Source organism: Lissotriton helveticus, chromosome 3_1 (genome assembly GCF_964261635.1).
Source record: "Lissotriton helveticus chromosome 3_1, aLisHel1.1, whole genome shotgun sequence".
NCBI classification, from domain to species: Eukaryota; Metazoa; Chordata; class Amphibia; order Caudata; family Salamandridae; genus Lissotriton; species Lissotriton helveticus.
Genome location: NC_136061.1, coordinates 666,180,364 through 666,204,993, shown reverse-complemented (window position 1 = coordinate 666,204,993; position 24,630 = coordinate 666,180,364). Strand labels below are relative to the sequence as shown.

The following is a 24,630-nucleotide window of genomic DNA, read 5'->3' as shown; positions in this document are numbered from 1 at the left end:
CGATGGCGACGCCCCGACTTCTTGTGCTTACCTGACGAGCCGGAGGAATGGTGGCGACTCCCGGAGCGCCCATGGCGGCTCCGCGACCGCTCCCTCGACCGCTCCCTCGACCTCCGACCGGACCGGGACCGCTCTCGACGCGGGGCCGACAACCGGAGTTCGAGAAGCTTGCGGGACCGCTCCCGCCTAGCTTTTCCAGTCAAGGCCCGACAGTCGACGCAGGACTCCACGTCGTGGTCCGCGCCCAGACACCGGAGGCAGAGTCGATGGTGGTCGGTGACCGACATCATGCGGTCGCACTCGTCACAACTCTTGAAACCGGGCATCCTACCGGCACCGTAAAGAAGTTAACAAAAAACTTGGTCAAAAGACCGGAGTACTGCTCTTCGGATCTGCGCTAACTGGCGCGGAAAAAAGAAGAACTGACGTCAGCGCGCGGAGGCGGCGTCTATATACTCCAGCGACGTCATCACGGCGCACGACGCCGACGACGCGGAGCCGCAGGGGACGCCTGCAGACGACGCCTACCGACGCGCAGGGGTACTGCTACGCAAAAGTTTCCGGATCCAGACTGACGCCTGGGGATATTCTAAGGTAAGGAATCTAATACTAACCTGTTTCTTTCAGATAGAGCATTTTGGGATTGCTTAAATAGCCCCCTTTCCACACATAAGGGATTCTCCAGGACTCTTTAAACGTATATCAGATTTTTGATATATCACAAAGAGCCAGCTTCTTACAAATTACATTAGTTTCAAGCGATCTCAAGGACCTCTATGTAAGCTCCCATTGCGCATTACAATTAACTCTTCACAAAAAAGCACTAAACAATTGCCTTGAAAATAATGTGTTGAGCATGTGGAACATCTCATGAAGAAACCTGACCCTCAAAGAATTAGATGACGAGAGACAGCGCTTTGAGATCCAATGTGTTTTACAATACCCCTCTGTGAGAAGTTGGCCTGATATATAATGTTCACTATTCTAGTGAGCACTTTGTATCAGTCCAAACAACCCTTATTGATGATTGGTTGTAAGTCAACCTTATAGACCAGCTATCCTAGTAGCATGGATACGAGCAGTCTAAGGCTAAGACTCTAGAGGGCGTGTTAAGCCAGCTGTTTTACCATCACATTACCCCTTGAACACCAAGTGAAAGGACACCACACAAGTTGTTATGAAAATAAACAGATATTTATTTATAACAGGACTACCCTGAACTCTTTATGAGTCAGGGAGCTAAGCACATAACAAAACTCTTAAGAAAATACTTCAAGTCGCACAATTTACACAAATGCCCGAGGGGCACGAAAAACCATATACACAAGAAGTGGAATGCGAAGTTGCTAGCAGGTAAGTAATACTTTTCTAGACTGTAGAAACGCTAGGCCTACAATGCTGAACCCTTGGATTAGAAGCAGGAGGCCTAGGGACGCCGTGTGCAGAGTGGAAACTCTCACGCGTAATGCGGGAACAAGTCTATGGATACTAGCAATCACAAAGTTACTGTTCTCGGGCGAACCCGACTAGGTGGGTCGAAAACAAGAGTGGATCCGAACACTTAGGGTGTTGGACTATGCTGGAGCACCGGAGTACTCAGTTTACCTAGCCCAGGGGCTGCGGCTGCATAGGGTTCAATTTGCGTTGGAAACCCTTGTTGAAGGACCAGGAGCCTGAAGAAAGAAGTTGCTGGCAGGCGGCCAGTGAAGAAGTTCGTGGTGATCCAAGCCTGGATCAGGGAAGAAGAAGACCTGTAAGCAGAGGAGACCAAGTTCTGAATCACTAGCCAGTGATTTAGGTGGGCACCAGGATGGCACCGGACGAAGTCACCTCGACCAGGTGAGTGGGCGCTGCTGGGCTCTGCAGTCTCTCGGATCAGGAGGCGTTGTCGGCGACCAGGATGGAGGTGTGAGCTGTCCCACGAAGGTGTCTGCTGTCGACGTCGCTGGACCCAGGATTGGGGCAACAAGTCTTGGCAAATGCAAGGTCCACGCGGTGGACCTAAAATGGCATCTGGAGTGGACCAGGAGGGTCCAGGGTGCTCCTCTTTTGGAGGGAAGCAAGGGCTAGTCTGGAGCAACCAGACCAGCGGTGGTTGTCGTCGTGAAGCGTCGTAAGAGGGCCACTAGCCAACGGGCAAGTGACCTGGACAACGCGGTGAGCAGCAAAGAGCAGAAGGGCCCCACGCAGATCTCGTGGATGCAAGGGGGCTGAACTTCGGTGCTGGAGCTGCTCAGGGTCGGGGTTTCTCTTACCCCAAAGCACTCAGTCGAGGGTCACTCGGTGGTCGTGCTGGACAAGCGTCGTGAAGTCTTCAAAGATGGCCGGTCCCTCGAGGTCTCGTCACACCCACGGATCACAGCTGGGCTGATGATGCAGGTTGAGGTCAGAGGTGCCAGGGAAGCCGGTTCTCGTCGTGCTGGGCAGTCTTGATCCGGAGGAGAGACTTACAGCAGACCGCGATGCTTGGTTGGTGCCTGCTGCTGCAGGGTGACTACTCCTTAGTCACAAGGGAGAAATCTTAGGAAGAGTCTTGAGTTCCTCTCGTAGAAAGTCGGTTCAGGATTCAAAGATTGATCTAATTTGGAAGGGGCCCTGCTCCTACCTTTATCCTGCAAAAGGGGGCTGGCACGCGACTAAGTCCTGCCCTATGGGTGGGACTAGGAGGGGGGTGGTTACACCCCTCTCCTTTGGCGGGCTTTCCCCAGATCAGGGGCTGGAGTGCCCCTGGAACTGGTTCAAGCCGGCCTATGCACAGTGAGCACGGGGTGCCACTTGCAGTCACCTTCCTCTAAAGCCCTGCCTACCTAGGATACACAAAATCCTGTCTGGGACGGTGCTGGCACCGCCCCTGGCAGGAAACCCTTTGTCCTTGCCTCCTGTGCTGGGAGGACTCCCAGCAGCAGGAGGGCAGACTTGTGTCTCGGTGGCAGCATCCATCTTGTGGAGCTGAGGCTATGTCTGACTTTAACAGGGGTTACAGGTTACCAACATGTCGTGTCCCTCTAGAAGGGTGGAATGCTAACCCCGTCGCCAGAATTGGCGAGGGGTTAGTATTCCAATTCGTATGACACCTTACTCGACATATTTTGATAATGTTATACCAAAGTTAGCATATGACTGCGAGGTACATAATGCACTTAAGAGTATATGGTATAGCGTTATCATGGAACAGCTATTAGGACTTGGTTCCGCAAGCTGCAAACGGGCTCAGCTCATGCCAGAGCACCATTTCACATTATTCCATGCACTCTGCCTTCAGGATTGTTAAGGCCTGCCATAGGAGTGACTGATAGGAATATATGTGTCCATTTTAGGTTTAGATATAGGAATACTATATCTAAAGCAAAGGGTGATTACACCACCTTGCCCCAGCTGTCAAGCAGCCAGTTGTGTCTGATTTAGTTAGTCAACTCAGGGGTGGCATAATACATGCTGCAGCCCCTGGGAGACTTCTGGGTGCACCTCAGCCCTGGGTACAGGGACTTGGAGAGGGCCCAGTGCCAATTCAGTACCTGGGTACAATTTGGAGTAGAGAGAGCAGCTAGGCTGTGGGTCTGATTAGCAGGCCCACAGCCAGGGAAAGTCGTAAACCAGTGAAGCAAAAAGCAAAAATCTGGGTGATCATAGGATTGCAGACCCTACTCTCCTACACCCTCTCCTTTCCTTCAAACGTTTTTGTGACAAGCAAAAATCAAATGAAGGGTCATGGCAAAGGCTGCCGATCAATGGAATGGCACTGTAGTGCAGTTGTGGGGTGGTCAATAACACTCACACCTGCTAACCTAGCACCTGCTAACCACGCACCTCGCCAAGCGGAGGGCTGAGGTAACAATTAGGTGAAAAACAGAAACGGCTAAAGAAAAGAGTAAACTGATATTTTGAAAAGATTGGAAGGAGTAGTTTCTTACCTGTAACTCCATTTCTGTAGTAGGGGTATCTCTGTTATAGTCATATTCTAGTTAATAGTCTGGCCCATGGGCGGGGACCCCGGAGCAATAAAAAATAGTCTCTTAAGTTGTCTTCTTTGCAGTCCAGCATAGACACTTAAGAGAAAATCAAAGACAAATAATGCAGCCTATAATTACAAGGCTACACTGGCCAGTACCTCAACTTAAAGTGAAAAGGATAGCCAAAAAAATCAAATTTCACACATATTGCCAAGTTTCACCCATAGAGAAACTTCCCTTCACCAAAATCCTTGAAATGATAGAGAGGAAGGGTTGGACAGACAAGCCCCCATAGGCTGCCATTATGTGTCTGGAAAAGGGATACCGTGCCTTTAGGGAACTCTCCAGAGACCCTCGGTATCCCAGGATGCACAGTCAAAGTCCTTTTACTTTCAGTTCAGTTTTTGAAGGTGTATAAAGCAAGGCCTGTAGCATACAGTACATAATCATTTTCTCCACCGGGGAGGAGGGCGGCGACTGTAACAGAGATTCCCCTACTACAGAACTGGAGTTACAGATAAGAAACTACTCCTTCTGTAGTAGGGGATCTCTGTGTATAGTCATAATCTACTGAATAGAATGGCAAGCCCATCCCAACAAACCAATCCGGCGGTGGAGGAAAAAGACAACACTCTTACTGTGCAAACAGATTTCTCAACGAAGCCTGCCCAACCTGAGCATCGGCCCTGGCATCAGAGTCCAGACAGTAGTGCATCGCAAAGGTATGGACCGACTTCCAAGTGGCAGCCCTGCAGATATCTGCAATGGGAACATTACGTAGCAAAGCCGTTGTAGCTGCTTTGCCCCTGGTGGAATGGGCCTTAGGCTTACCCCCTAAGGTCCTGTGGGCTTTCTGATAACATAACTGGATACAGCACACAATCCACCTCAAAATTGACTGTTTTGAGGTGGCAAGACCTGTCCTGACCGACCCATAATTGGCAAACAATTGGTCTGACCTACGAATATCCTTGGTCTTATCCAAGTAGAATTTCAACACCCTTCTGACATCCAGGGAATGAAGAGACCTTTCTGCTGGAGTGGAAGGATTTTGGAAAAACGTAGGTAAAGTTATAGTCTGAATGACATGGAAATCCGAAATCACCTTAGGAAGGAACTTAGGGAGAGTACGCATCACAACCTTAGCAGCATGAAATACAGTATACGGTTCTTGGCAACACAATGCCTGAATTTCACTCACCCTGCGTGCCGGTGTAATAGCCACAAGGAAAGCCGCCTTCCATGATAAGTGCTGTAGTGAAGCCTTATGAATAGGTTCAAAAGGTTCCTTCATCAACCTGGACAGCACCACATTCAGCTCCAATGAAGGCGAAGGACGCCGAACAGGAGGAAACACTTTCTTCAATCCTTCCAAAAAATCTTTGATCACAGGAATCTGGAAGAAGGATGTGTGTGAAGGGCATTTCCTATACGCAGTTAATGCTGCGAGGTGAACCTTAATAGAATGAAAATTAAGGTCAGATTGAGCCAAATGCAAAAGGTATGGAAGAATGACATCTTCCTTGCAGGTAGTCGGATCATAGTTCTTGGAAGTGCACCAGATGCAGAACCTCTTCCACTTGTAGGCACAGGAAGTCCTAGTGGTAGGTCGCTTAGCCTCCTCGAGTATATCCATGCAATCGTCAGGCAGATTCAGGTGTCCATGTTGCACTATCTCAGGAGCCATGCCGCCAAACTAAACGATGAGAGGTTGGGGTGCACCATCTGCCCCCCGAACTTCATGAGAAGGTCCGTCCGACACGGTAGCCGCAGGTGGGGTAGGAGAGACCTGTGAAGCAGGTCCGTGAACCACCACTGTCGGGGCCACTCCGGAGCAATGAGGATCATCCGTGCTCTGGACTGAGACAGCTTGATGAGTACCACCGGAATCAGGGGAATGGGTGGAAAAGCGTACAGAAAGCTGTTCGACCAGTTGATCCATAGTGCGTTCCCCAGAGTCCCCGGTTGGTAATATCTGGAGAGCAGCACCTGTCAAAGATGTTTCCTAGCACCTCGTCGTTTAGAACCCACTCGTGGTTTTCTTGCACCAGCCTGCTGAGTGCGTCCGCCTGAGCATTCTGCACACCTGGCAGATGGGTGGCCGTTATCGTCAGTCCTCTGGCTAGCAGACAGTGCCAGATCGCCTGCGCTTCTTGTGACAGTGTGCGCGATCTCTAGCCTCCCTGCTTGTTGAGGTAATACATTGTGGTCGTATTGTCCGTCTGTACAAGCAAGGAGTTGGTCTGGAAGGACGGATGAAAGGCCTTCAGTGCCAAGTGAACAGCTCTGAGTTCAAGGAAATAAATGTGATACGTGGATTCCGCCGGGGACCACGTTCCCTGGATCTGTAGATGGTCTGAATGTGCTCCCCAGCCGCGGAGAGAAGCATCCGTGACGATAATCTGAATGGGAATGTCCTTGTGAAATGGAACCCCTTTAAGGAGATTCTCTGCTGAGCACCACCATCTCAGGGACTGTTGAGCGTGAAGGGACAGCCGGATCCTGTCGTCCCAGCTCCCCCGCTTCTGGTCCCACTGATCCTTCAGACATTCCTGCAGCGGCCTCATGTGTAGGCGTGCGTGTGGTGTGAGGAAGATGCAAGAGGCCATCGACCCCAGTAGAGAAGACACCGTCCTCAATGTCGTAGATGGAACAGCTATGAGAGCCTGAGCCTTCCGAAGGATCGATAAGCGTCGCTCCTCCGAAGGAGACAAGCTTGTTGAAAGAGTATCGATGGAGGCTCCCAAGTACTGTAGGCACTGGACAGGAGTCGGAACAGACTTGGACATGTTGATTTGCAACCCCAGCTGGCTCAACAGAACAGCCGTCCTGTTGAAGTGCAATTGCGCTACCTGGAAGGTGGAGGCTTTGATCAACCAGTCGTCCAGGTACGGGTAGACAAACACTTTGTTCTTTCTCAGGTGCGCTGCCACCACTGCCATGCATTTTGAAAAAGTCCTGGGTGCAGACTTCAGTCCAAACGGTAGTACGGTGTACTGATAGTGATTTGTGCCGACAAGAAAGCGCAGGAACTTCTGGTGTTTCCGTGCAATGGGCACATGGAAGTACGCAACCTGTAGATCTATTGCGCAAAGCCAGTCTCTTCTTTGCAGCTGAGGATAAATCTAGTTCAAAGACAGCATGCAAAACTTTTCCCTGCGAATCCATTTGTTTGCTTGTCGCAAATCCAGAATGGGCTTGAACTCGTTCTTGTCCTTCTTGCGCACCAGGAAGAACCGTGAGTAAAGACCCTTTCCCCTTTGAGACTAAGGGACTTCTTCTATCGCCCTTTTTCTTAACAGGGTATCGGCCTCTGCTTGGAGCTCGCGCAGCTGGAACTGCGAGCGAACCGGTGGAATTGCTGGAGGAGGGCTGACAAAACGAAGACTGTATCCATAGCAAACAATATTCAGCACCCACTTGTCCTGAGGTATTTTTCTCCACTCTGCCAGATAATTTTGTATGCTTTCCCCCACCGGAGCGGGTAACGGATGAGAGGGAAGTAGCAACTCAGGGCTTAGACCCAGCCGGGCCCTTGTTCGCCGAGGTCGACCGCTGGCCGCCTCTGCCCCTTTGGCACTTCTGGAAAGGCTGTCGCTGGTACTGCTGCTGTTGTTGTCGCTGCTGGCCAGCTTGACGACCTTGTCCTTGTTTCTTGGAACCATACCTCCTCTGGAACGGACGGAAGGACTTCCGTTGTTCCTTTGGTTTCTCCAAACCAACGGCCTTCAATGTCTCTATTTCTGCCTTCATGCGGGCCATCTCCTCATCCGCATGTGTCCCGAAGAGCGGTGATCCAGAGAACGGCAAATTTGCGACTCTCTGCTGCGCCTCCGGTTTGAGAGAGGTAAGGCGCAACCAGGAATGGCACCTTAAATTAATGCCATGGCAATAACCATGGGCCGCCAGCAGAGAGGCGTCCGCCGCAGAGCTGATGACTTGATTGGAGACCATCATGCCCTCGTTCAATATCTCCTGGAATTCTTCTCTCCTATCCCTCGGGAGGAGCTCAATAAACTGTTGCAGAGACTCCCACAAAGCGCGGTCATAGCGACCCAAGAGCACCGAGGCACTCGCCGCTTTCATTGAGGTGGCAGCCGTACCTCAAACCTTCCGTACGGCTGAGCCTATCTGGCGGCTCTCCTTGTGTGGAGGCACCGTAGAAGACGGAGCAGTAGCATGCTGTTTATTGGCTGCTGTCACGATGACAGAATCCGGTACAGGATCTGACCTCAAGAACGCCGGATCAGAATCCGGTGGCCTGTACTTCTTTTGCAACCGAGATGGAGCCGACTTCACAGAAGCTGGGGTCAGAAATAGCTCCATGGCCGGTTCCTCCAGTCCTGGCACCAAGGGCAACAACGGGCGAGAGAGATGCCGTTTGTGCAAAGTCTCAAAGATCACAGAGGTAGATGGTGTGGGTACCGTCAATGTGATCCCTAACTTCGCTGCCCCCCTCAGCAGCACCTCCTGAAATGTCACAATGTCGTCCACAGGTGACACTCTCGTAGGAGGGGAATCCGATAACGTTGGAGAATACCTCCAGTCACTCGAGGAGCCTGTGCAACGGGACCGCAACCTGTCCCTCCGATGGCGATGACGGGACCTTGTGGAGGAGCGGTGTCCACTGCGAGTGCGATCCCTTCCTCTAGTCCTTGATCTAGACCTCCTGGGCTTCGCCGCAGCTGCCGGTTTTGGGGGAGGCGGAAGTGGAGGCGTCGGAGCTGGAACCTCAGGCCGAGGTTGTGGAGGCGGTGGAAAAGGAGGCAGGGGCGATGTAGGAGGCGGTGGAAGTGAAGGAGGAGGAATCGTTGCTGGAGGAGGAGGAAACTGCGGAGGAGGCATCCTTGGAGTCAGTAGGTGAGTAGGTCAGTGAATACTCCGATTCCGATGACCTCACCACTCTCCTCTTCTTCTGAGCAGGCCACGAAGAAGATGTTCTGGAAGCAGACCTCTTTGCGCACCGCCGCGACCGGGACCTCGCCGATGAAGATGACAGACTGACCACTGAGGCATTGGACACTGTCCTGATCTTTGAATGTCTCCTCAACATCGATTTTTCTTTCCTCGACCTCTTTGACTTTCTACTTCTCTACGTCGATCTTCTAGACGTCGACGAACTCCTCGACGTCGACTTGCATCTTCTTGATGTCGACAGCGAATGGCGGTACAGCCTCGACGGCGAGCGCCGTTGCCTCCTGGACTCATCTCGACGTCGATGGTGTTTCGACGCCGGTGAAGTCCTCGACGTCGACCTCGTCTGAGGTCTCGACGTCCTGCCCCTTGACATCGAGTGGCGATGCCGCTTGGACCCAGAGCCCTGGGTCGACAGGGAGCAGATGGTGGTCATACCTATCAACGTCGACCGGGATCTGTGCCTTTTCTGGGCCTTTTCTTGACTGGGGAGCCCCCCCAGAGGCCGAAGCACGGCCAGAGGACGATGACTGAATCCCTCCATGCCCAGAAGTCCCACCTGGTTCTTCCTGTCTCCTCTGCTCCAGGCCTTGGAGACTAATCTTCTCCCTGTCACGCAGGGTCCTCCTGCAGAAAGAGTGACAGATATCACAGGAGTCAGGGACATGGGTGGAAGGGAGACAGAGTATGCATACTCTGTGGGGGTCAGATTTAGCCTTCTTCCTACCACACTCAGGGCACTTGTCGAATAAAGCTGGTATTTTCGACAGAAAGAGGTGGCAAATGAAAGAGGAGGACCCCAGACGTCGAGTGAAACACTCAGAACACTGGAAAAGTGGCAAAAATTGAATAAATACCCAAAAAGGGAGAGCTCAATGCTCCAGGGTCCTGCTAGCAGGAGCCGGAAAAAAGAACTGAAAGTAAAAGGACTTTGGCTGTGCATCCTGGGATACCGAGGGTCTCTGGAGAGTTCCTTAAAGGCACGGTATCCTTTTCCAGACACATAATGGCAGCCTATGGGGGCTTGTCTGTCCAACCCTTCCTTTCTATCATTTCAAGGATTTTGATGAAGGGAAGTTTCTCCATGGGTGAAACTTGGCAATATGTGTGAAATTTGATTTTATTTGGCTATCCTTTTCACTTTAAGTTGAGGTACTGGCCAGTGTAGCCTTGTGTTGGACTTGGGCCCTTAGGGCAGGTTCACCCCTAGACTTTTTGCTTGAAATGGTGACCTGGAGATGGTGATTTTTGGATTCTGCGCACTTTCACTGTGTCCCAGTGGAAAGTGCGTGCGCACTCTGAGTGCATGTGCTGAGCTAGGCCTGCCCGCCCATAGGAATGCATGGGGAATGTATGTGTCCCTGGTAGTTCCTGATGCGTGGGGTGTACAGGCTTGAGTCTGGTATGTGTGAACTCGTGAGAGTGAATGCTGCGAGATGGTGTATGCAGCATGTATGTGTCTAGTAGAGAAGCGCCATTTCTAGACATGGCTGTACGTGTGCTGTGAGGGTGCTGGCGTGTGATTGGCTGGAGCTGGCTGGCATGCCAGGCTCCAGGAAGTCTGGATGGGTCTGCCCGGTGGTGAGTGGGAGATTTGCATGAGTAATGTGTGGGAGGAGTGTACCTGTGTCCTGGATGGGCTGGGTTTTCCCCACACAATGCTGGCTCCGCCCCCCTGTGGTGTGTCTAATGACCCACGCCCTGCCAGTGAATAGAGAGGGTGGTTGAGGTAAACAGAGTACTCAAGAACCAGCTGCGACTGGTTCCGCCCCCACTCTGCACCCTTGAACAAAGGATTTCTCTGTATAAAAATGGGGCTGTGTCCCCACAGAAGTTGTTCTACTTTTGGACCCTTGCCAGAGGGGGCTGCTGCTGGGGCCAGGAGGACCGCCACTTGGACTGTCTCCCTGCCTGGAGACCCAGTGTGCTGGCTCTGGCCCTGCCCTGCCCCTCTGCCTGCCTCCAGTCCCTGCTGGAGCTTTTGCTTTTTGCTTAGAGTGCCTGGAGGCGCTCTTATTTGATTTATAGCGCTAGGAGCGCTTTCCTGGTGCCCCAGCGCTCAATAGCGCTTTGCTGATATTCCTAGCGCTAGGAGCGCTTTTCTTTAGCCCCTAAGCGCTTAGGAGCGCTTTCTTTAGTCCCTTGGCGCTTGAGAGCGCTGTGCCTTGTCCCCGAGCGCTGGGGAGCGCTCGTTGTACAGCCGGTGCCCACCCGGCATCTGCCCGGCTGATTGTGCCGATTTGCGACATTCGCGAGTGCCTACCTCGCTTTATATTTTATTTAAGGCCGGTGCCACCCGGCATTGCCCCGTACTTGGATTTCGTAAATTACCACGAGGGAGCCCACTCCTCGGGTACTTAGAGCCCGCCTGCCTGCCTAGTACGAGCCGCCGCGCTGCCCGCGACGACCCGGAAGTTCTAGGGTGCGCCGGCCAATCAGAGCGCGGCCCCGACCCACGAACCGGAAGTCCCGCCCTGCTGCTGCAGAGCGAGAGAGACGGCGCCTGTTCTTCCCCTCCGGGGCACCCAAGAGCGTGGGAGAGCCCCGGAGAGAGGGGGAGAAGTCGGGAAGGGAGCCCCCTAGGAGCGGGAGCTCCCGTGAAGAGCCGCCACAACGTCTGAGCCTCCCCACAACCAAGCCCGGTGAGTACAAACGGGCTCCGGGGGCCATTGAGAGTCTGAGTCCCCGAGGGGGGGACTCCCACCAAAGGCGCCCCACGTGTTCGCGGGTCCCCCGTGAGGGACCCCCCCGCCCCAGAGAGGCGGCACCTGTTACTAAGAGCCCTAGTGAAGGGCCTTACCAGTTGTTGAGCCTGTCGAGGCTCCAGCATCCCGGGGCATTCTTTTAGAGTCCACGAGGGACTCCAACGTACCGGGCATTGTGTGTTGAGCCCTGAGAGGCTCAGAGGGGTGCATTTTGATTTCGTGAGTGCCCACATCAGGAGTTAAGAGCCCAGAGAGGCTCAGGCGCCACCATTGTTCTAGAGCCCAGCGAGGCTCAAGGGGCACACCTTCATTACAGAGCCCAGAGAGGCTCACAGCCCCCATTGTTGTTGCAGAGCCTAGAGAGGCTCCCACGTTGGCCCCATCCATTGCCACACAGCTGCCCAGCACTTCGTGGGCAGCTGCCACGTTTAGGCCCTGACATTGGGACACAGGGACTGCCACAGGTGGTGGCTAATGTGAGTTTTGCGCTATTGTGTCCTGCACCTCTGAATGTATTGTTGATGCATCATGTGTTTTCCTCCCTTACACCTCTGAATGAATGTTATGCATTGCATCATGTGTTATGTTCTTACACCCCTACAGGTATTGTGATACATAGGTGGTTGTTTTCTCTCTAGTACAGGTGGTGCTAGTGAGGTCCTGTTACCAGTAGATACTGGTTGTGTGCTATTTTGTGCTAAAGTACATTTATATTTTACCTTCTAAGTGCTATTTCTGAAAGTGCTACTTCTGATTCCTGACAGTGGTCCAGGTGGCCCTGTCTTGTAAATATCCCCTTGTAAATTCTGCCCGTGCCTCTGGCACATTGTAAAGTGTGTGTTTTATCTAATGTGTTTTGGTGTAATACAAAGGCTATTTTTATATAACCTTGTGTGGAGTTTCCTTTGTGGTGGGCCTTTGGTTGTTGTTGCTGGGGTGCGTGCGCAAATACTTAACTTACATCGCCTCCAAGTTTAGCCTTGCTGCTCGCGCCACGTTACCTAGAGGGTGAGTAGGGGTTATCTTGGCGTGTAACTCCCTTGCCCTGACTTGGGAGTGGTGGTCTCTGACTGACTTTGGCGAAAGCCCTGGCCAGCCGGGGATCCCATTTCCAACATTGGCGGCAAGCGCTGGGATAAGGATTTGTGTTTGCGTTGTACCTTGGTAGCAGCTGGCTGCACCACAAAACTCTGCATTTTAGATGACCACATTTTAGGGAATTGTTGTTTTTGGAAGTCTCATATTTTCTTCTCCTGAAGGTATCATTGTGCAATTGTGTCAGTACATTTGTCCCCTACCCTGCGCCCAGAGTCGGTACCTGTGTCACTTGTGGTCAGGTTGAGGAATCAGGGGTGGTAGAAACTGCCTTACCAGTCCGAGGGGAGGGTTGTGTGTGGATGAATGGTGGGTGGCACTAGGCAAGTGAGTGTGAGTTCTCTGGGGTAGAGAGCTTGCTGATACCTTGTGAATTGTGTACTCCTGTATTAGCTCAGACCCCTAGGTTCCCTGTGTGATCTTGTCTCCAGAACGTCTGCCAGAATGGAGCTGGTTTTTGATTTCAATGATCTAGCCACATACGGTGTGTGGGAGTTGAGAAAGTTCTGTGAAGAGAGAGGCATAGGGGCGGATCAGTCAGGATGGTATGCACTTAGGAGATGCATGGTCAAATGGCAAGAGGATCAATGGGATCTTGAGCGCAGTGAGGAAAGGGCCCGGGCTTCACACCAGGAGGGTGGTGGGTCTGTGGGGAGCCCTGAAGATTCAGAAGAGGAGGAAGAAGATGACAGCACCTGGATGCCAGTAGAGAGTGAGGACCCCATAGATAGGGAGTCCCTTGCTGGGTCCAGCGTAGGAGGCAGCGCCTCATCCCTTTCCCTGTCCCCAGAGGAGCTGGAAGATAGGAGGAGAGAAAGGGAGCACCAGCTGGCTTTAGAAAAGCTCAGGTTGGAGCATGCCCAGGCTATGGCGCAGCTGGAGCTTAGGAAGCAACAGCTAGAGACCGAGAGGGTCTTAGCGCAGGAAAGGATAGAGGAGGCTGAGAGGGCCTCCACCAGAGGCAAAGTAGCTCTGGAGGATAGACTATCCCCTGCGCGCAGTTTTAATTTTCTGGATTCCCCAGGGAGGGCTGAGTCCAGTGGTGGCAGCTATTTAGACTTCAGTGCAGAAAGTCCCCTACCCCGTGCCCAACGTATGGTCCCTTGTTCCCAAGAGGAGGAGTTAAGGTTGAAGTTCAGGGGCGGTAGGAAACTGCCTCATCAGAGTTGGGTTTTTTTTATGGATGACTGTTCTGATGCAATGTGGGATTGGCTGGAGGCTAGCTCGGATGATGAGAGAGACGGAGTACTGAATATGTTTCTCAAAGAGCAGTTGCTCAGTGTTGTTTGTCCAGAGTTGCGCCAGCACCTGTTGAAGTCTGAATCCCTTAGTCCGTGGGCGCTTGCTGAGGAAGCAGAGCGCTGGGAGAGTGATAAAGGTTCTCTAGGGTCATTAGGGAGTGATTCCAAAAGTAGTGGTTCAGGGATCTTCCAGCCCAGCGTGGTGGAAGAGGCTCAGTGTAGCCCAGCTAGGTCCCAGGATAGCGAGGAGGGTGTAGGGGCTCACTGCCTGGCTCAGTGGAGCAGGAGTGAGGGGGAGACCGAGGTTCCCCAGACGCCCGAAGCCCTGCCTCAGGACTTGGATGGTTTCTGTAGGGAACACCAGGTTGGGGACCTAGGCTGTCCTGTTAGTCCACTTGAGGAAGATCTCCTAGTGAGTAGAGGACCTGGAGCGTCTGTAACCAGAGCTCCTGTGGTTCTAGAGTCTGGCAGTACCGCTCCGGTAGGGAGGGTACAGGAGTCCAGAGTGAGTACTGATTGGGGATGTTCCCCAGTGGAAGGACCAGTGGGTCAGGGACTACCCAGTTGGGCTAGGTTCCCGTGTAGTGACCATGGTAACACCACTTCTGGTCTGGGGGATCGTCACGCACTGTCAGGTGGACAGAGGGCGGGAGATCTGCGCCAGACAGACAGTCACACAACATATGTCTCATTTGTTAGCCTCAGGGGGATGGAGTGTAAGTCCCCAGAAGTCCTGGAGTGCCAGGCAATTGTTCCACCGAAGGTTTTAGACCAGAGGTTGGAAGGCCAGGTTCAGGATCAGCCTGACCTGAAGGGTAGGATGACTGTAACCAGTGTCCTGACCGGTTCTTCTTCCAGAGGAACTTCTCCAGGTGGGAGAGGGCAGACCTCTGGAAGGGGGTGCAGAGGGTGGGAGAGCCCACCTCTGACCCCGGTGCAACCTGAGTGGATAAGTCCTGGGTTGGAATGGCGTTCTAGGGGTACCCCTCGCAGAGGGAGGAGGAACCCTAGGAGAAGAGGTAAGGGGAGGAGAGCCTTCCCTGAGACTCCTGGTCCGCCTGAGGTTGTAGGCCCTAGGCTGGAGAACCAGTGGCAGTCTAGTCCTGTCTTGCAGACAGGAAGAGTGGAAAATGGCCGCTATGTGCCAGGGGTTACTACCCCCCGCTCTGCGAATTGGCAAGGACCAGTGGCACCTGGGTGGCCCAGGGCCTGGTCCTGGCCGCGGACAGCTCGGGAGTACCAGTGGGGTAGCCCAGTTGGTCCGGATAGTGGTTCTAGAAGGAATCCCATGGGTTCACCGTGGCGTAGAACAGGAGGGTGTCCCTGCAGTTGCGGGCCCGCGTCCGTGTTCTATCGCCCCAAGCAGGGAAGTCCATCACGGTGGTGATTGGTCTCCCCTGCGTTTTGGCTGGAAGGGGGTTGTGTTGGACTTGGGCCCTTAGGGCAGGTTCACCCCTAGACTTTTTGCTTGAAATGGTGACCTGGAGATGGTGATTTTTGGATTCTGCGCACTTTCACTGTGTCCCAGTGGAAAGTGCGTGCGCACTCTGAGTGCAATATGCTGAGCTAGGCCTGCCCGCCCATAGGAATGCATGGGGAATGTATGTGTCCCTGGTAGTTCCTGATGCGTGGGGTGTACAGGCTTGAGTCTGGTATGTGTGAACTCGTGAGAGTGAATGCTGCGAGATGGTGTATGCAGCATGTATGTGTCTAGTAGAGAAGCGCCATTTCTAGACATGGCTGTACGTGTGCTGTGAGGGTGCTGGCGTGTGATTGGCTGGAGCTGGCTGGCATGCCAGGCTCCAGGAAGTCTGGATGGGTCTGCCCGGTGGTGAGTGGGAGATTTGCATGAGTAATGTGTGGGAGGAGTGTACCTGTGTCCTGGATGGGCTGGGTTTTCCCCACACAATGCTGGCTCCGCCCCCCTGTGGTGTGTCTAATGACCCACGCCCTGCCAGTGAATAGAGAGGGTGGTTGAGGTAAACAGAGTACTCAAGAACCAGCTGCGACTGGTTCCGCCCCCACTCTGCACCCTTGAACAAAGGATTTCTCTGTATAAAAATGGGGCTGTGTCCCCACAGAAGTTGTTCTACTTTTGGACCCTTGCCAGAGGGGGCTGCTGCTGCTGCTGGGGCCAGGAGGACCGCCACTTGGACTGTCTCCCTGCCTGGAGACCCAGTGTGCTGGCTCTGGCCCTGCCCTGCCCCTCTGCCTGCCTCCAGTCCCTGCTGGAGCTTTTGCTTTTTGCTTAGAGTGCCTGGAGGCGCTCTTATTTGATTTATAGCGCTAGGAGCGCTTTCCTGGTGCCCCAGCGCTCAATAGCGCTTTGCTGATATTCCTAGCGCTAGGAGCGCTTTTCTTTAGCCCCTAAGCGCTTAGGAGCGCTTTCTTTAGTCCCTTGGCGCTTGAGAGCGCTGTGCCTTGTCCCCGAGCGCTGGGGAGCGCTCGTTGTACAGCCGGTGCCCACCCGGCATCTGCCCGGCTGATTGTGCCGATTTGCGACATTCGCGAGTGCCTACCTCGCTTTATATTTTATTTAAGGCCGGTGCCACCCGGCATTGCCCCGTACTTGGATTTCGTAAATTACCACGAGGGAGCCCACTCCTCGGGTACTTAGAGCCCGCCTGCCTGCCTAGTACGAGCCGCCGCGCTGCCCGCGACGACCCGGAAGTTCTAGGGTGCGCCGGCCAATCAGAGCGCGGCCCCGACCCACGAACCGGAAGTCCCGCCCTGCTGCTGCAGAGCGAGAGAGACGGCGCCTGTTCTTCCCCTCCGGGGCACCCAAGAGCGTGGGAGAGCCCCGGAGAGAGGGGGAGAAGTCGGGAAGGGAGCCCCCTAGGAGCGGGAGCTCCCGTGAAGAGCCGCCACAACGTCTGAGCCTCCCCACAACCAAGCCCGGTGAGTACAAACGGGCTCCGGGGGCCATTGAGAGTCTGAGTCCCCGAGGGGGGGACTCCCACCAAAGGCGCCCCACATGTTCGCGGGTCCCCCGTGAGGGACCCCCCCGGCCCAGAGAGGCGGCACCTGTTACTAAGAGCCCTAGTGAAGGGCCTTACCAGTTGTTGAGCCTGTCGAGGCTCCAGCATCCCGGGGCATTCTTTTAGAGTCCACGAGGGACTCCAACGTACCGGGCATTGTGTGTTGAGCCCTGAGAGGCTCAGAGGGGTGCATTTTGATTTCGTGAGTGCCCACATCAGGAGTTAAGAGCCCAGAGAGGCTCAGGCGCCACCATTGTTCTAGAGCCCAGCGAGGCTCAAGGGGCACACCTTCATTACAGAGCCCAGAGAGGCTCACAGCCCCCATTGTTGTTGCAGAGCCTAGAGAGGCTCCCACGTTGGCCCCATCCATTGCCACACAGCTGCCCAGCACTTCGTGGGCAGCTGCCACGTTTAGGCCCTGACATTGGGACACAGGGACTGCCACAGGTGGTGGCTAATGTGAGTTTTGCGCTATTGTGTCCTGCACCTCTGAATGTATTGTTGATGCATCATGTGTTTTCCTCCCTTACACCTCTGAATGAATGTTATGCATTGCATCATGTGTTATGTTCTTACACCCCTACAGGTATTGTGATACATAGGTGGTTGTTTTCTCCCTAGTACAGGTGGTGCTAGTGAGGTCCTGTTACCAGTAGATACTGGTTGTGTGCTATTTTGTGCTAAAGTACATTTATATTTTACCTTCTAAGTGCTATTTCTGAAAGTGCTACTTCTGATTCCTGACAGTGGTCCAGGTGGCCCTGTCTTGTAAATATCCTCTTGTAAATTCTGCCCGTGCCTCTGGCACATTGTAAAGTGTGTGTTTTATCTAATGTGTTTTGGTGTAATACAAAGGCTATTTTTATATAACCTTGTGTGGAGTTTCCTTTGTGGTGGGCCTTTGGTTGTTGTTGCTGGGGTGCGTGCGCAAATACTTAACTTACATCGCCTCCAAGTTTAGCCTTGCTGCTCGCGCCACGTTACCTAGAGGGTGAGTAGGGGTTATCTTGGCGTGTAACTCCCTTGCCCTGACTTGGGAGTGGTGGTCTCTGACTGACTTTGGCGAAAGCCCTGGCCAGCCGGGGATCCCATTTCCAACACCTTGTAATTATAGGCTGCATTATTTGTCTTTGATTTTCTCTTAAGTGTCTATGCTGGACTGCAAAGAAGACAGCTTAAGAGACTATTTTTGATTGCTCCGGGGTCCCCGCACATGGGCCAGACTATTCACTAGATTATGACTATACGCAGAGATCCCCTACTACAGAAGCATGTTTTTGCTAGCATTTGTGCCATATGAACAAAAAGGCAAGGGCCACTCCCTATATGCATGCAGCTGCATCGTCTTCAGTGAGAAGGCAGTAGTTAGCATCTATGGAAACACTTGGTGCCCAACAGGTGGTATGGCTGACCCATATACGCAAGATCTACAGGAAGGGGTTAATGGCCAAAGGGATATTGATGACAGACGTATCACTCAAAGAAAATACTGACAGATAAGATCTGCATCCTATAAAACATGCTCTGCATTTATTTTATTACTTTCCAACAGCACATCAACCCCATACACCTACAGATGTGTGAGCATGCCAGCTTTCTACGGGCAGGTTAGCACTGACCAAATAGTGCTCCCCTTTCTGGAGACAGTTCATACTGACACAACAATGGACTACTTCTGCAGACTTGTAACAATGATAGTAGAGTTACTGATTGCCCTGGGGTGGGTAATGACACCAGAATGCTCCGCTTTAACAGGCAGTCTACATTTGACACTGACGTGACATAAGAGTGTGCCCCTTAGAACAAAAACAGTAACACTAATGGAAAGGTGTTTTCCTTCCTACTGACAGGTTATATTAATAAGTAAATATTTTCCTTTCTATAAACAGGTAATGCTTACGCCAAAGCACTGTGCTGCGATCTGGTATTCCCATAACAGGCAGAGAATAAGATTTTACTTTACCTGAAGAACGACCTTCTGCTCCTCCCCGCATGCCCCAAGGATCTCATCTCGAAGTTTCAGCAGCTCATCCATGGAATCCTTGTGTCGGATAATGTCAATGGAGAAGGCCTAAGGGGATAAAAAGGCATAGTAAGTACAGAGTGGACCAAGGGAAGCAATAGCAGAGAGGACCCTCCTAGCAAACGTCAAGGAACAGCGTGAACCATCAATGCCAGACCCTCCACTTAGATGTCAACGGTGAGGACTTCAAGAATAGTGAGTGAAGGGAAATTAAGAGCCAAGTTAGAGGAGCATCCATAATACCCTCTCCCATAAGATGTTGATGGCCAAAACCTAAGAGGAGAAAAAAGGCCCTGTAATAGAGGAAGAACTGTGTTTTACACTGAGTATCACATGACTCCTCAGAGATGACAGTAGGGAGACCTACAACACTGTGAGCCAAGGGAAGAGTGACATCGTAGAGACCTAAGGCATAGCTGTGCTGCCGCTACTTTCTGCCGTGGCTAGATGTCAATAGTAAAGGAATATGGAAGGGGAGGCCCCATGACAGTAAAGGAAAGCTCCACAAGACTGAAACCTGTGAGTTAAACACGCTTGTATCTTGAACATTTACAAATGTTGATGGTGAATGAAAATTCCACTTTGAGTGAAAGAGGCAAAGGGAGAGAGGATTATATAGCTTACGTGGAGCCCACCTGCATATGACATATGTGCTCATGCTCTGGATGGGCCTCTCTTCTTTCCATAACTTGATGGCCGAGCAGCTTGTCTTCCAGTTGCAGCAACTACTGACCGGCCCACGCATAGTGCTCCACTGGTTAAGGAGTTGCTATGTACCTGAACATGCCTCCTTCAGGTATTCAACTCTGGTGCCTGTCGCCTATCAGCAGTCTGCCCATCCCCTGCATCACTCCCCGCTTTACATGCTCAAGACCCTCATGCCCCAAACCCTCATGCTGTTCACACCCCAAGACCCCTCATGCACCCAAGATAACTACCACTTAAAGTGCGCGCGCACACACACACACACACACACACACACACACACACAAACACACACATACATACACACACACACACACACACACACACACACACTGTACGTCTCAAGCTCTGCACCTCTTTTTCTTCTCATGCCCTGAACCCCTCATGCTTTGCATGCCATGAACCGTTCATGCTGCCTAAGTCCTGGTCCTCCACCACAAGATGACCCAGACCTCCAAATATGATGCTCATGCACAAGACATCATGCCCCTGCTGCCCATGCACTGGACACCATGCCAAGGCTGCCTGTACACCAGACTACTCTTTAGACATGCTGCACGTACCTTCTGCACTTGCAGCTGCGCGGTGGTCTGGTCCTGCTCTAATCGGATTGGACCCAGTGCCAGCAGTTTCCGCTTGGTCTCTGCGACCCAGGCTAACTCTGCATCAGTGGCCTGCTCATACTGGCAGAGAGGAAGACGACAAGCAGTGCAGAGCATTAACAAAGCAAGCACATTGATTACAGGCAGCATACAGGACATCACATGGCTTAAAGGAGAATGAGGCAATGATAACAAGTGTTATAGGCAATAGGAGAACTGTGTAGCAGGCAACAAAGCTTACAGGAGCCTGAATCTCTGAAGAGACTTCCCACCTTTGTACTCAGTACAGAAGCACTGAGGGCTTCAGGTGACACAAAAAAACACAAAGCTTTGCATACAGAAGCGCGGAGACCGATAAGGCCTTGATACAGCTTACCAAAGACAAGTGCACAAATAGGCCTTCATACAGTGCACTGAGCCTAGACAGGGCATCACACATTACATATAGGAGAATAAAACACAGTTAGTCTTTATACAATATACTGCAGAGAATGGCATATAGGCCTTATAGAGCATAAAGGAAACCAGCACAGGTAAGGCTTTTTACAGCTCAAGAGAAAACAAAGTACTGACTGGACTACACAAATCCCAAAGAAGCAGTGAGCATAGACAAAGCTTATAGCACTGCCTACTGGCCCATGAAACACGCAACAAGGCCTTGCTCTCAGATGTATAGGGTAATTGGGACAGTTGCACAAACACAGCACAAAGCACCATCAAAGCCAGACCTCGCACTGTACTTCTTAGCTGTAACAGGAAAGGACAGCCTATTACTGAGCTACCTTAAGGTTTGTTTGTAAAAAAAATGTTTTTAAGTAGCGCATGGAGAATTATGTATCATACCTATCTCTACCTAGATGTCCCTTCTGAAAGCACGCTGGGCGCCATCAGCTCTGTCACAGGCTAGAAGTGATTACAACAGAAGAAAAACCTTGTGTATGTGGAACATCACAGCTGAACATTGCACCTGCTAGCCAAATCTTTCCATTAACCTCAATATGGGGATTGAGGCAAGGAGAGCCCAGGTCCCTGTAGCAAAGTTTCAGGTGTACCATCCATTTTACTTTCACTGCCTGGAAGTGATGAACCCACTTCAAGATCCACTCATCCAAATATTAATCTTCTGTCCGTACTCTTTAACTTGATCACCTGATTTGAACAGTACATACTCCACATTTCCATCCTTGGTGACTGCTGTGTAGATAAATATTGTAAATTTTTTAGTAGTGTAAACAGCAGAGTTTGTAGTGCCAGAACCAAATTTAGCCCAGTTACAAACCACCATGTAAGAGTGTTGACGCGAACACTGAGGTTTTGCAGCAGCTGTAACAAAGCTTGTAGAGATATCCCCCTTAAAGGGCACTGAACCTGGAGCAGTGAGCCAGGCAGAGTAGGCTGTCAAAGACTTAAACTAACTGTGACAAGAAAAAAGACAAAATGCGTAGCTTTACAGACATGTCACCTAAAGATTGCTCCCAAACCTTTGCACTTCATAGCACACTCTTTCGCAAGCTGAAGTGTAGAGTACTGTTTGTATCAAAATATAGCTGCCGAGGAAGGCCTACAACCCTGAATGTGAAATGTAAAATTAGCTAAGCTGCGAATTCTTGCATATGGTAGGCACTACAGCCATGATACTGAAAAGGTGGGAAAACATGAAAGAATGTTTGTGATATGTACTCAGACCATGCTGCCCAGGGAAGAACATAGCCACATATTAGGTCTGCAAAGTGGCCATGAGGCATCAATCATCATTTTGTGATGAACAACAAGGAAAGCATCCAGCACACATGCCCAACAATGCTCTGTGTTATCTGTGATATTCAGCTCAGCTGTGCTTACACACATCTGTAACTACCATGAGCCATCAGCTCAGATGGCCGCCACACATCTGTATGTATACTCGAGATCATGGCTCACACTAACTTCACCACCAGCTAAACACATGTAAGTGTGTAAGGCAGGGAGAGGGGCAGACCAACACAATCTTCACCACCATTCCTAGAAGAGGAGTGGGTGTAACCTACACTAACTCCAACACCACCCACCCCAGACCTATCCGGGAGAGAGGAGACCTACACTGACTACAGTATCAACCAACCCCTAGAGATACTGCATTGGGGTAGGCCCACTCCAATTCAAATAACAGCCCCCTTTAGTGTTACAGGTGTTGTGCAGAGGGAAAGACACAAGCACACTAACTCCACAACTGGACCATCTCAGTGGTAGAAGAGAGACAGACTAGAACTAACTGCACAATTAACCAAATGCAAGAGTTTGGGAAAGGGGGAGGTGCACACCACTTCCACAAACCGTACACATTTGGGAAAAAGAACTGGAGACTCACACTAAATCAACAATTAACCCTTTTCAGGTGGTAATAAACTATCTAAGAGGCAAAAGGATTTCAGATTTGCCTAATAACCCTTGTTTAAAATATTGCGCAAGTACATGGTTAACAAGGAATAGTCATCATTATTCCTTCCTCCAAATACTGACGGGTCGCTTAAAAAAATACAAAAAGAATTCATGCATGGAACAAACAGCAACAAGTGCTCCTACCTGCTGGGACCGCTGTATAGCTGCATCGATCTGGTCTACCCGCTGTCCAACAGTGTCACTGATGGACTTGTACTGCTCATTGGCTTCAGACACAAGCTTGTCCAACCCTTCCCGAGCTCTCCAGGGCACCAGCTCCAGTAAGGCACTGCTGACTTCGTTCACAGTATCAAGCACTAGCCGCTGCTCCATCACTTCCTTCTTCAGCTCCTGTGAAACAGGTGGAAGCACAGGTCAAATAAAACCCTCCTCGAACCAGGAAACATGTGGAGCCCCTGCAGTAGTAGACCCTGGCAGGCTGCTTCTGACAATGTCTCTCAAGGAAGAAAAAGTTACCTTGCACACCACCTCTCCAAATGTATCTAATAACATGCCTTGATAAATCCTCCCACTCCAGCTGAGGACTTAGAATCGTACAATTAAACACAACAGTGCCTGCTTCTGTAGTCTGGAAATTTCACTTTAAGAATGTCTGCTGTACAGAAAGATAGTTAACTAATAACAACACCTCGTGGACTAGTATAAAGAGAGAGTGCACTTGTGGAGCACTTAATAGAAGGTGTAATTATTATTAGGATTGGGTTCTCAGAGGTGTGCATGATGTGAAGACCTGTCCCTCGTGCAGACTCAAGCCATGTTGTAAGTGAAAATGCATATACAGTGTTTAGCATCCTCCGATGTATGGACCTGGATATCAGGGAGCCAGTGGGACATAATTTCAGTTGTATTAGTTTTAGTCTTGCTGTTACAGAGTGATCCATATATATGCTTTCAAGGGCTTGTTATGATAAACGTCACATGAAGCAAGCGTCTGAATCTCTGGTTAGAACACTGCCTGGAGGGAGGCCTTGTGGATATGTCGTTTGAGGTGTCTCGAGAAGGGACATAATACGGAAGATGAGATGCACTACCATTTACAGTAGCCATGTGTCCCCCCCCTCAACTTTTACAATATGTCATTGATAATATACTATTATACTGGTATATCTGGTATCTTAGGGCGTGTTTGCGCTGAGTCCCAGCAAACTCACTCTCTCTGTGTTGGTATTACGAGTCACCATATATCTTCCTCCTATGCCTACTTATGATTAGAATGAATAGACCACAGCAATTTTAAACGATTTCTCACAACCACTAATGGGACATTTCTCTATGCTCACCTTTAGCTATAATACGGTTCACTGTATTTCTCTTTTTTTGTATATGTTCCAGTAATTATCATATTACATTTGCAATCCCCATAGGAATACTGAATGAAATATTGCCGATAAATTTGCGGCATGCATGTATATGATTGAATATATCTGGTCTGGTCGATCTCTAGAGTTCAATTACTACGTAGTAACTATGTTTTCGTGCTAAAGGCTATTTTGCCATATGTTTTCGTTTTGGACCGACCTTATAGAATATATGGGGTACCGTGATTAAAACAGAAGAAAGATTTCCATGAAGTGGTGAAAATACATATATACAATTTAGGAAAGTGTAACTTTGAGAGATTGAACTTCAATTCGCTTTACCAAATTCAGGGCAACCATTTATGTTAAAATGTGTCAACATAAAGATTTCTGTAATTACTATAAGGTACAATGATAGCGCTAAGATGGCCGCGCTTTTAACCAAACACGTAGATGCACAGGTAAAGCAGGTCGCACATAAGAACATGTGACCTGAGGTGTCATTACTTATCCTCCAATCACAGGTGTGCCCTTAAGGTAACGGAGATGGCGGCGGTTTGAAACGGCGGAACGCCGCATTGTTGATGCATTGTGATCAACATTTCTAGGTAAATTCTGACTCGCAGTACCAAGACGCGAATGAAATTTGGGCTATACGACTGTTTCTTTACGTATACTTT

General features: G+C 50.9%; 1 protein-coding gene across 4 annotated transcripts in view; it reads right to left on the bottom strand.

The window, feature by feature from the left end:
- Positions 1-24,630, bottom strand: part of MACF1 (microtubule actin crosslinking factor 1) — a 990,087-nt gene that overhangs the window by 222,412 nt on the left and 743,045 nt on the right. For all 4 annotated transcript variants that reach the window (XM_078680764.1, XM_078680763.1, XM_078680765.1 and 1 more), the window contains 3 exons: positions 22,776-22,982; positions 20,175-20,294; positions 18,847-18,954 (listed from right to left, as the gene is read on the bottom strand). In XM_078680764.1, the coding sequence (XP_078536890.1) occupies positions 18,847-18,954; positions 20,175-20,294; positions 22,776-22,982 (435 nt within the window). The remainder of the gene's footprint in view (positions 1-18,846; positions 18,955-20,174; positions 20,295-22,775; positions 22,983-24,630) is intronic.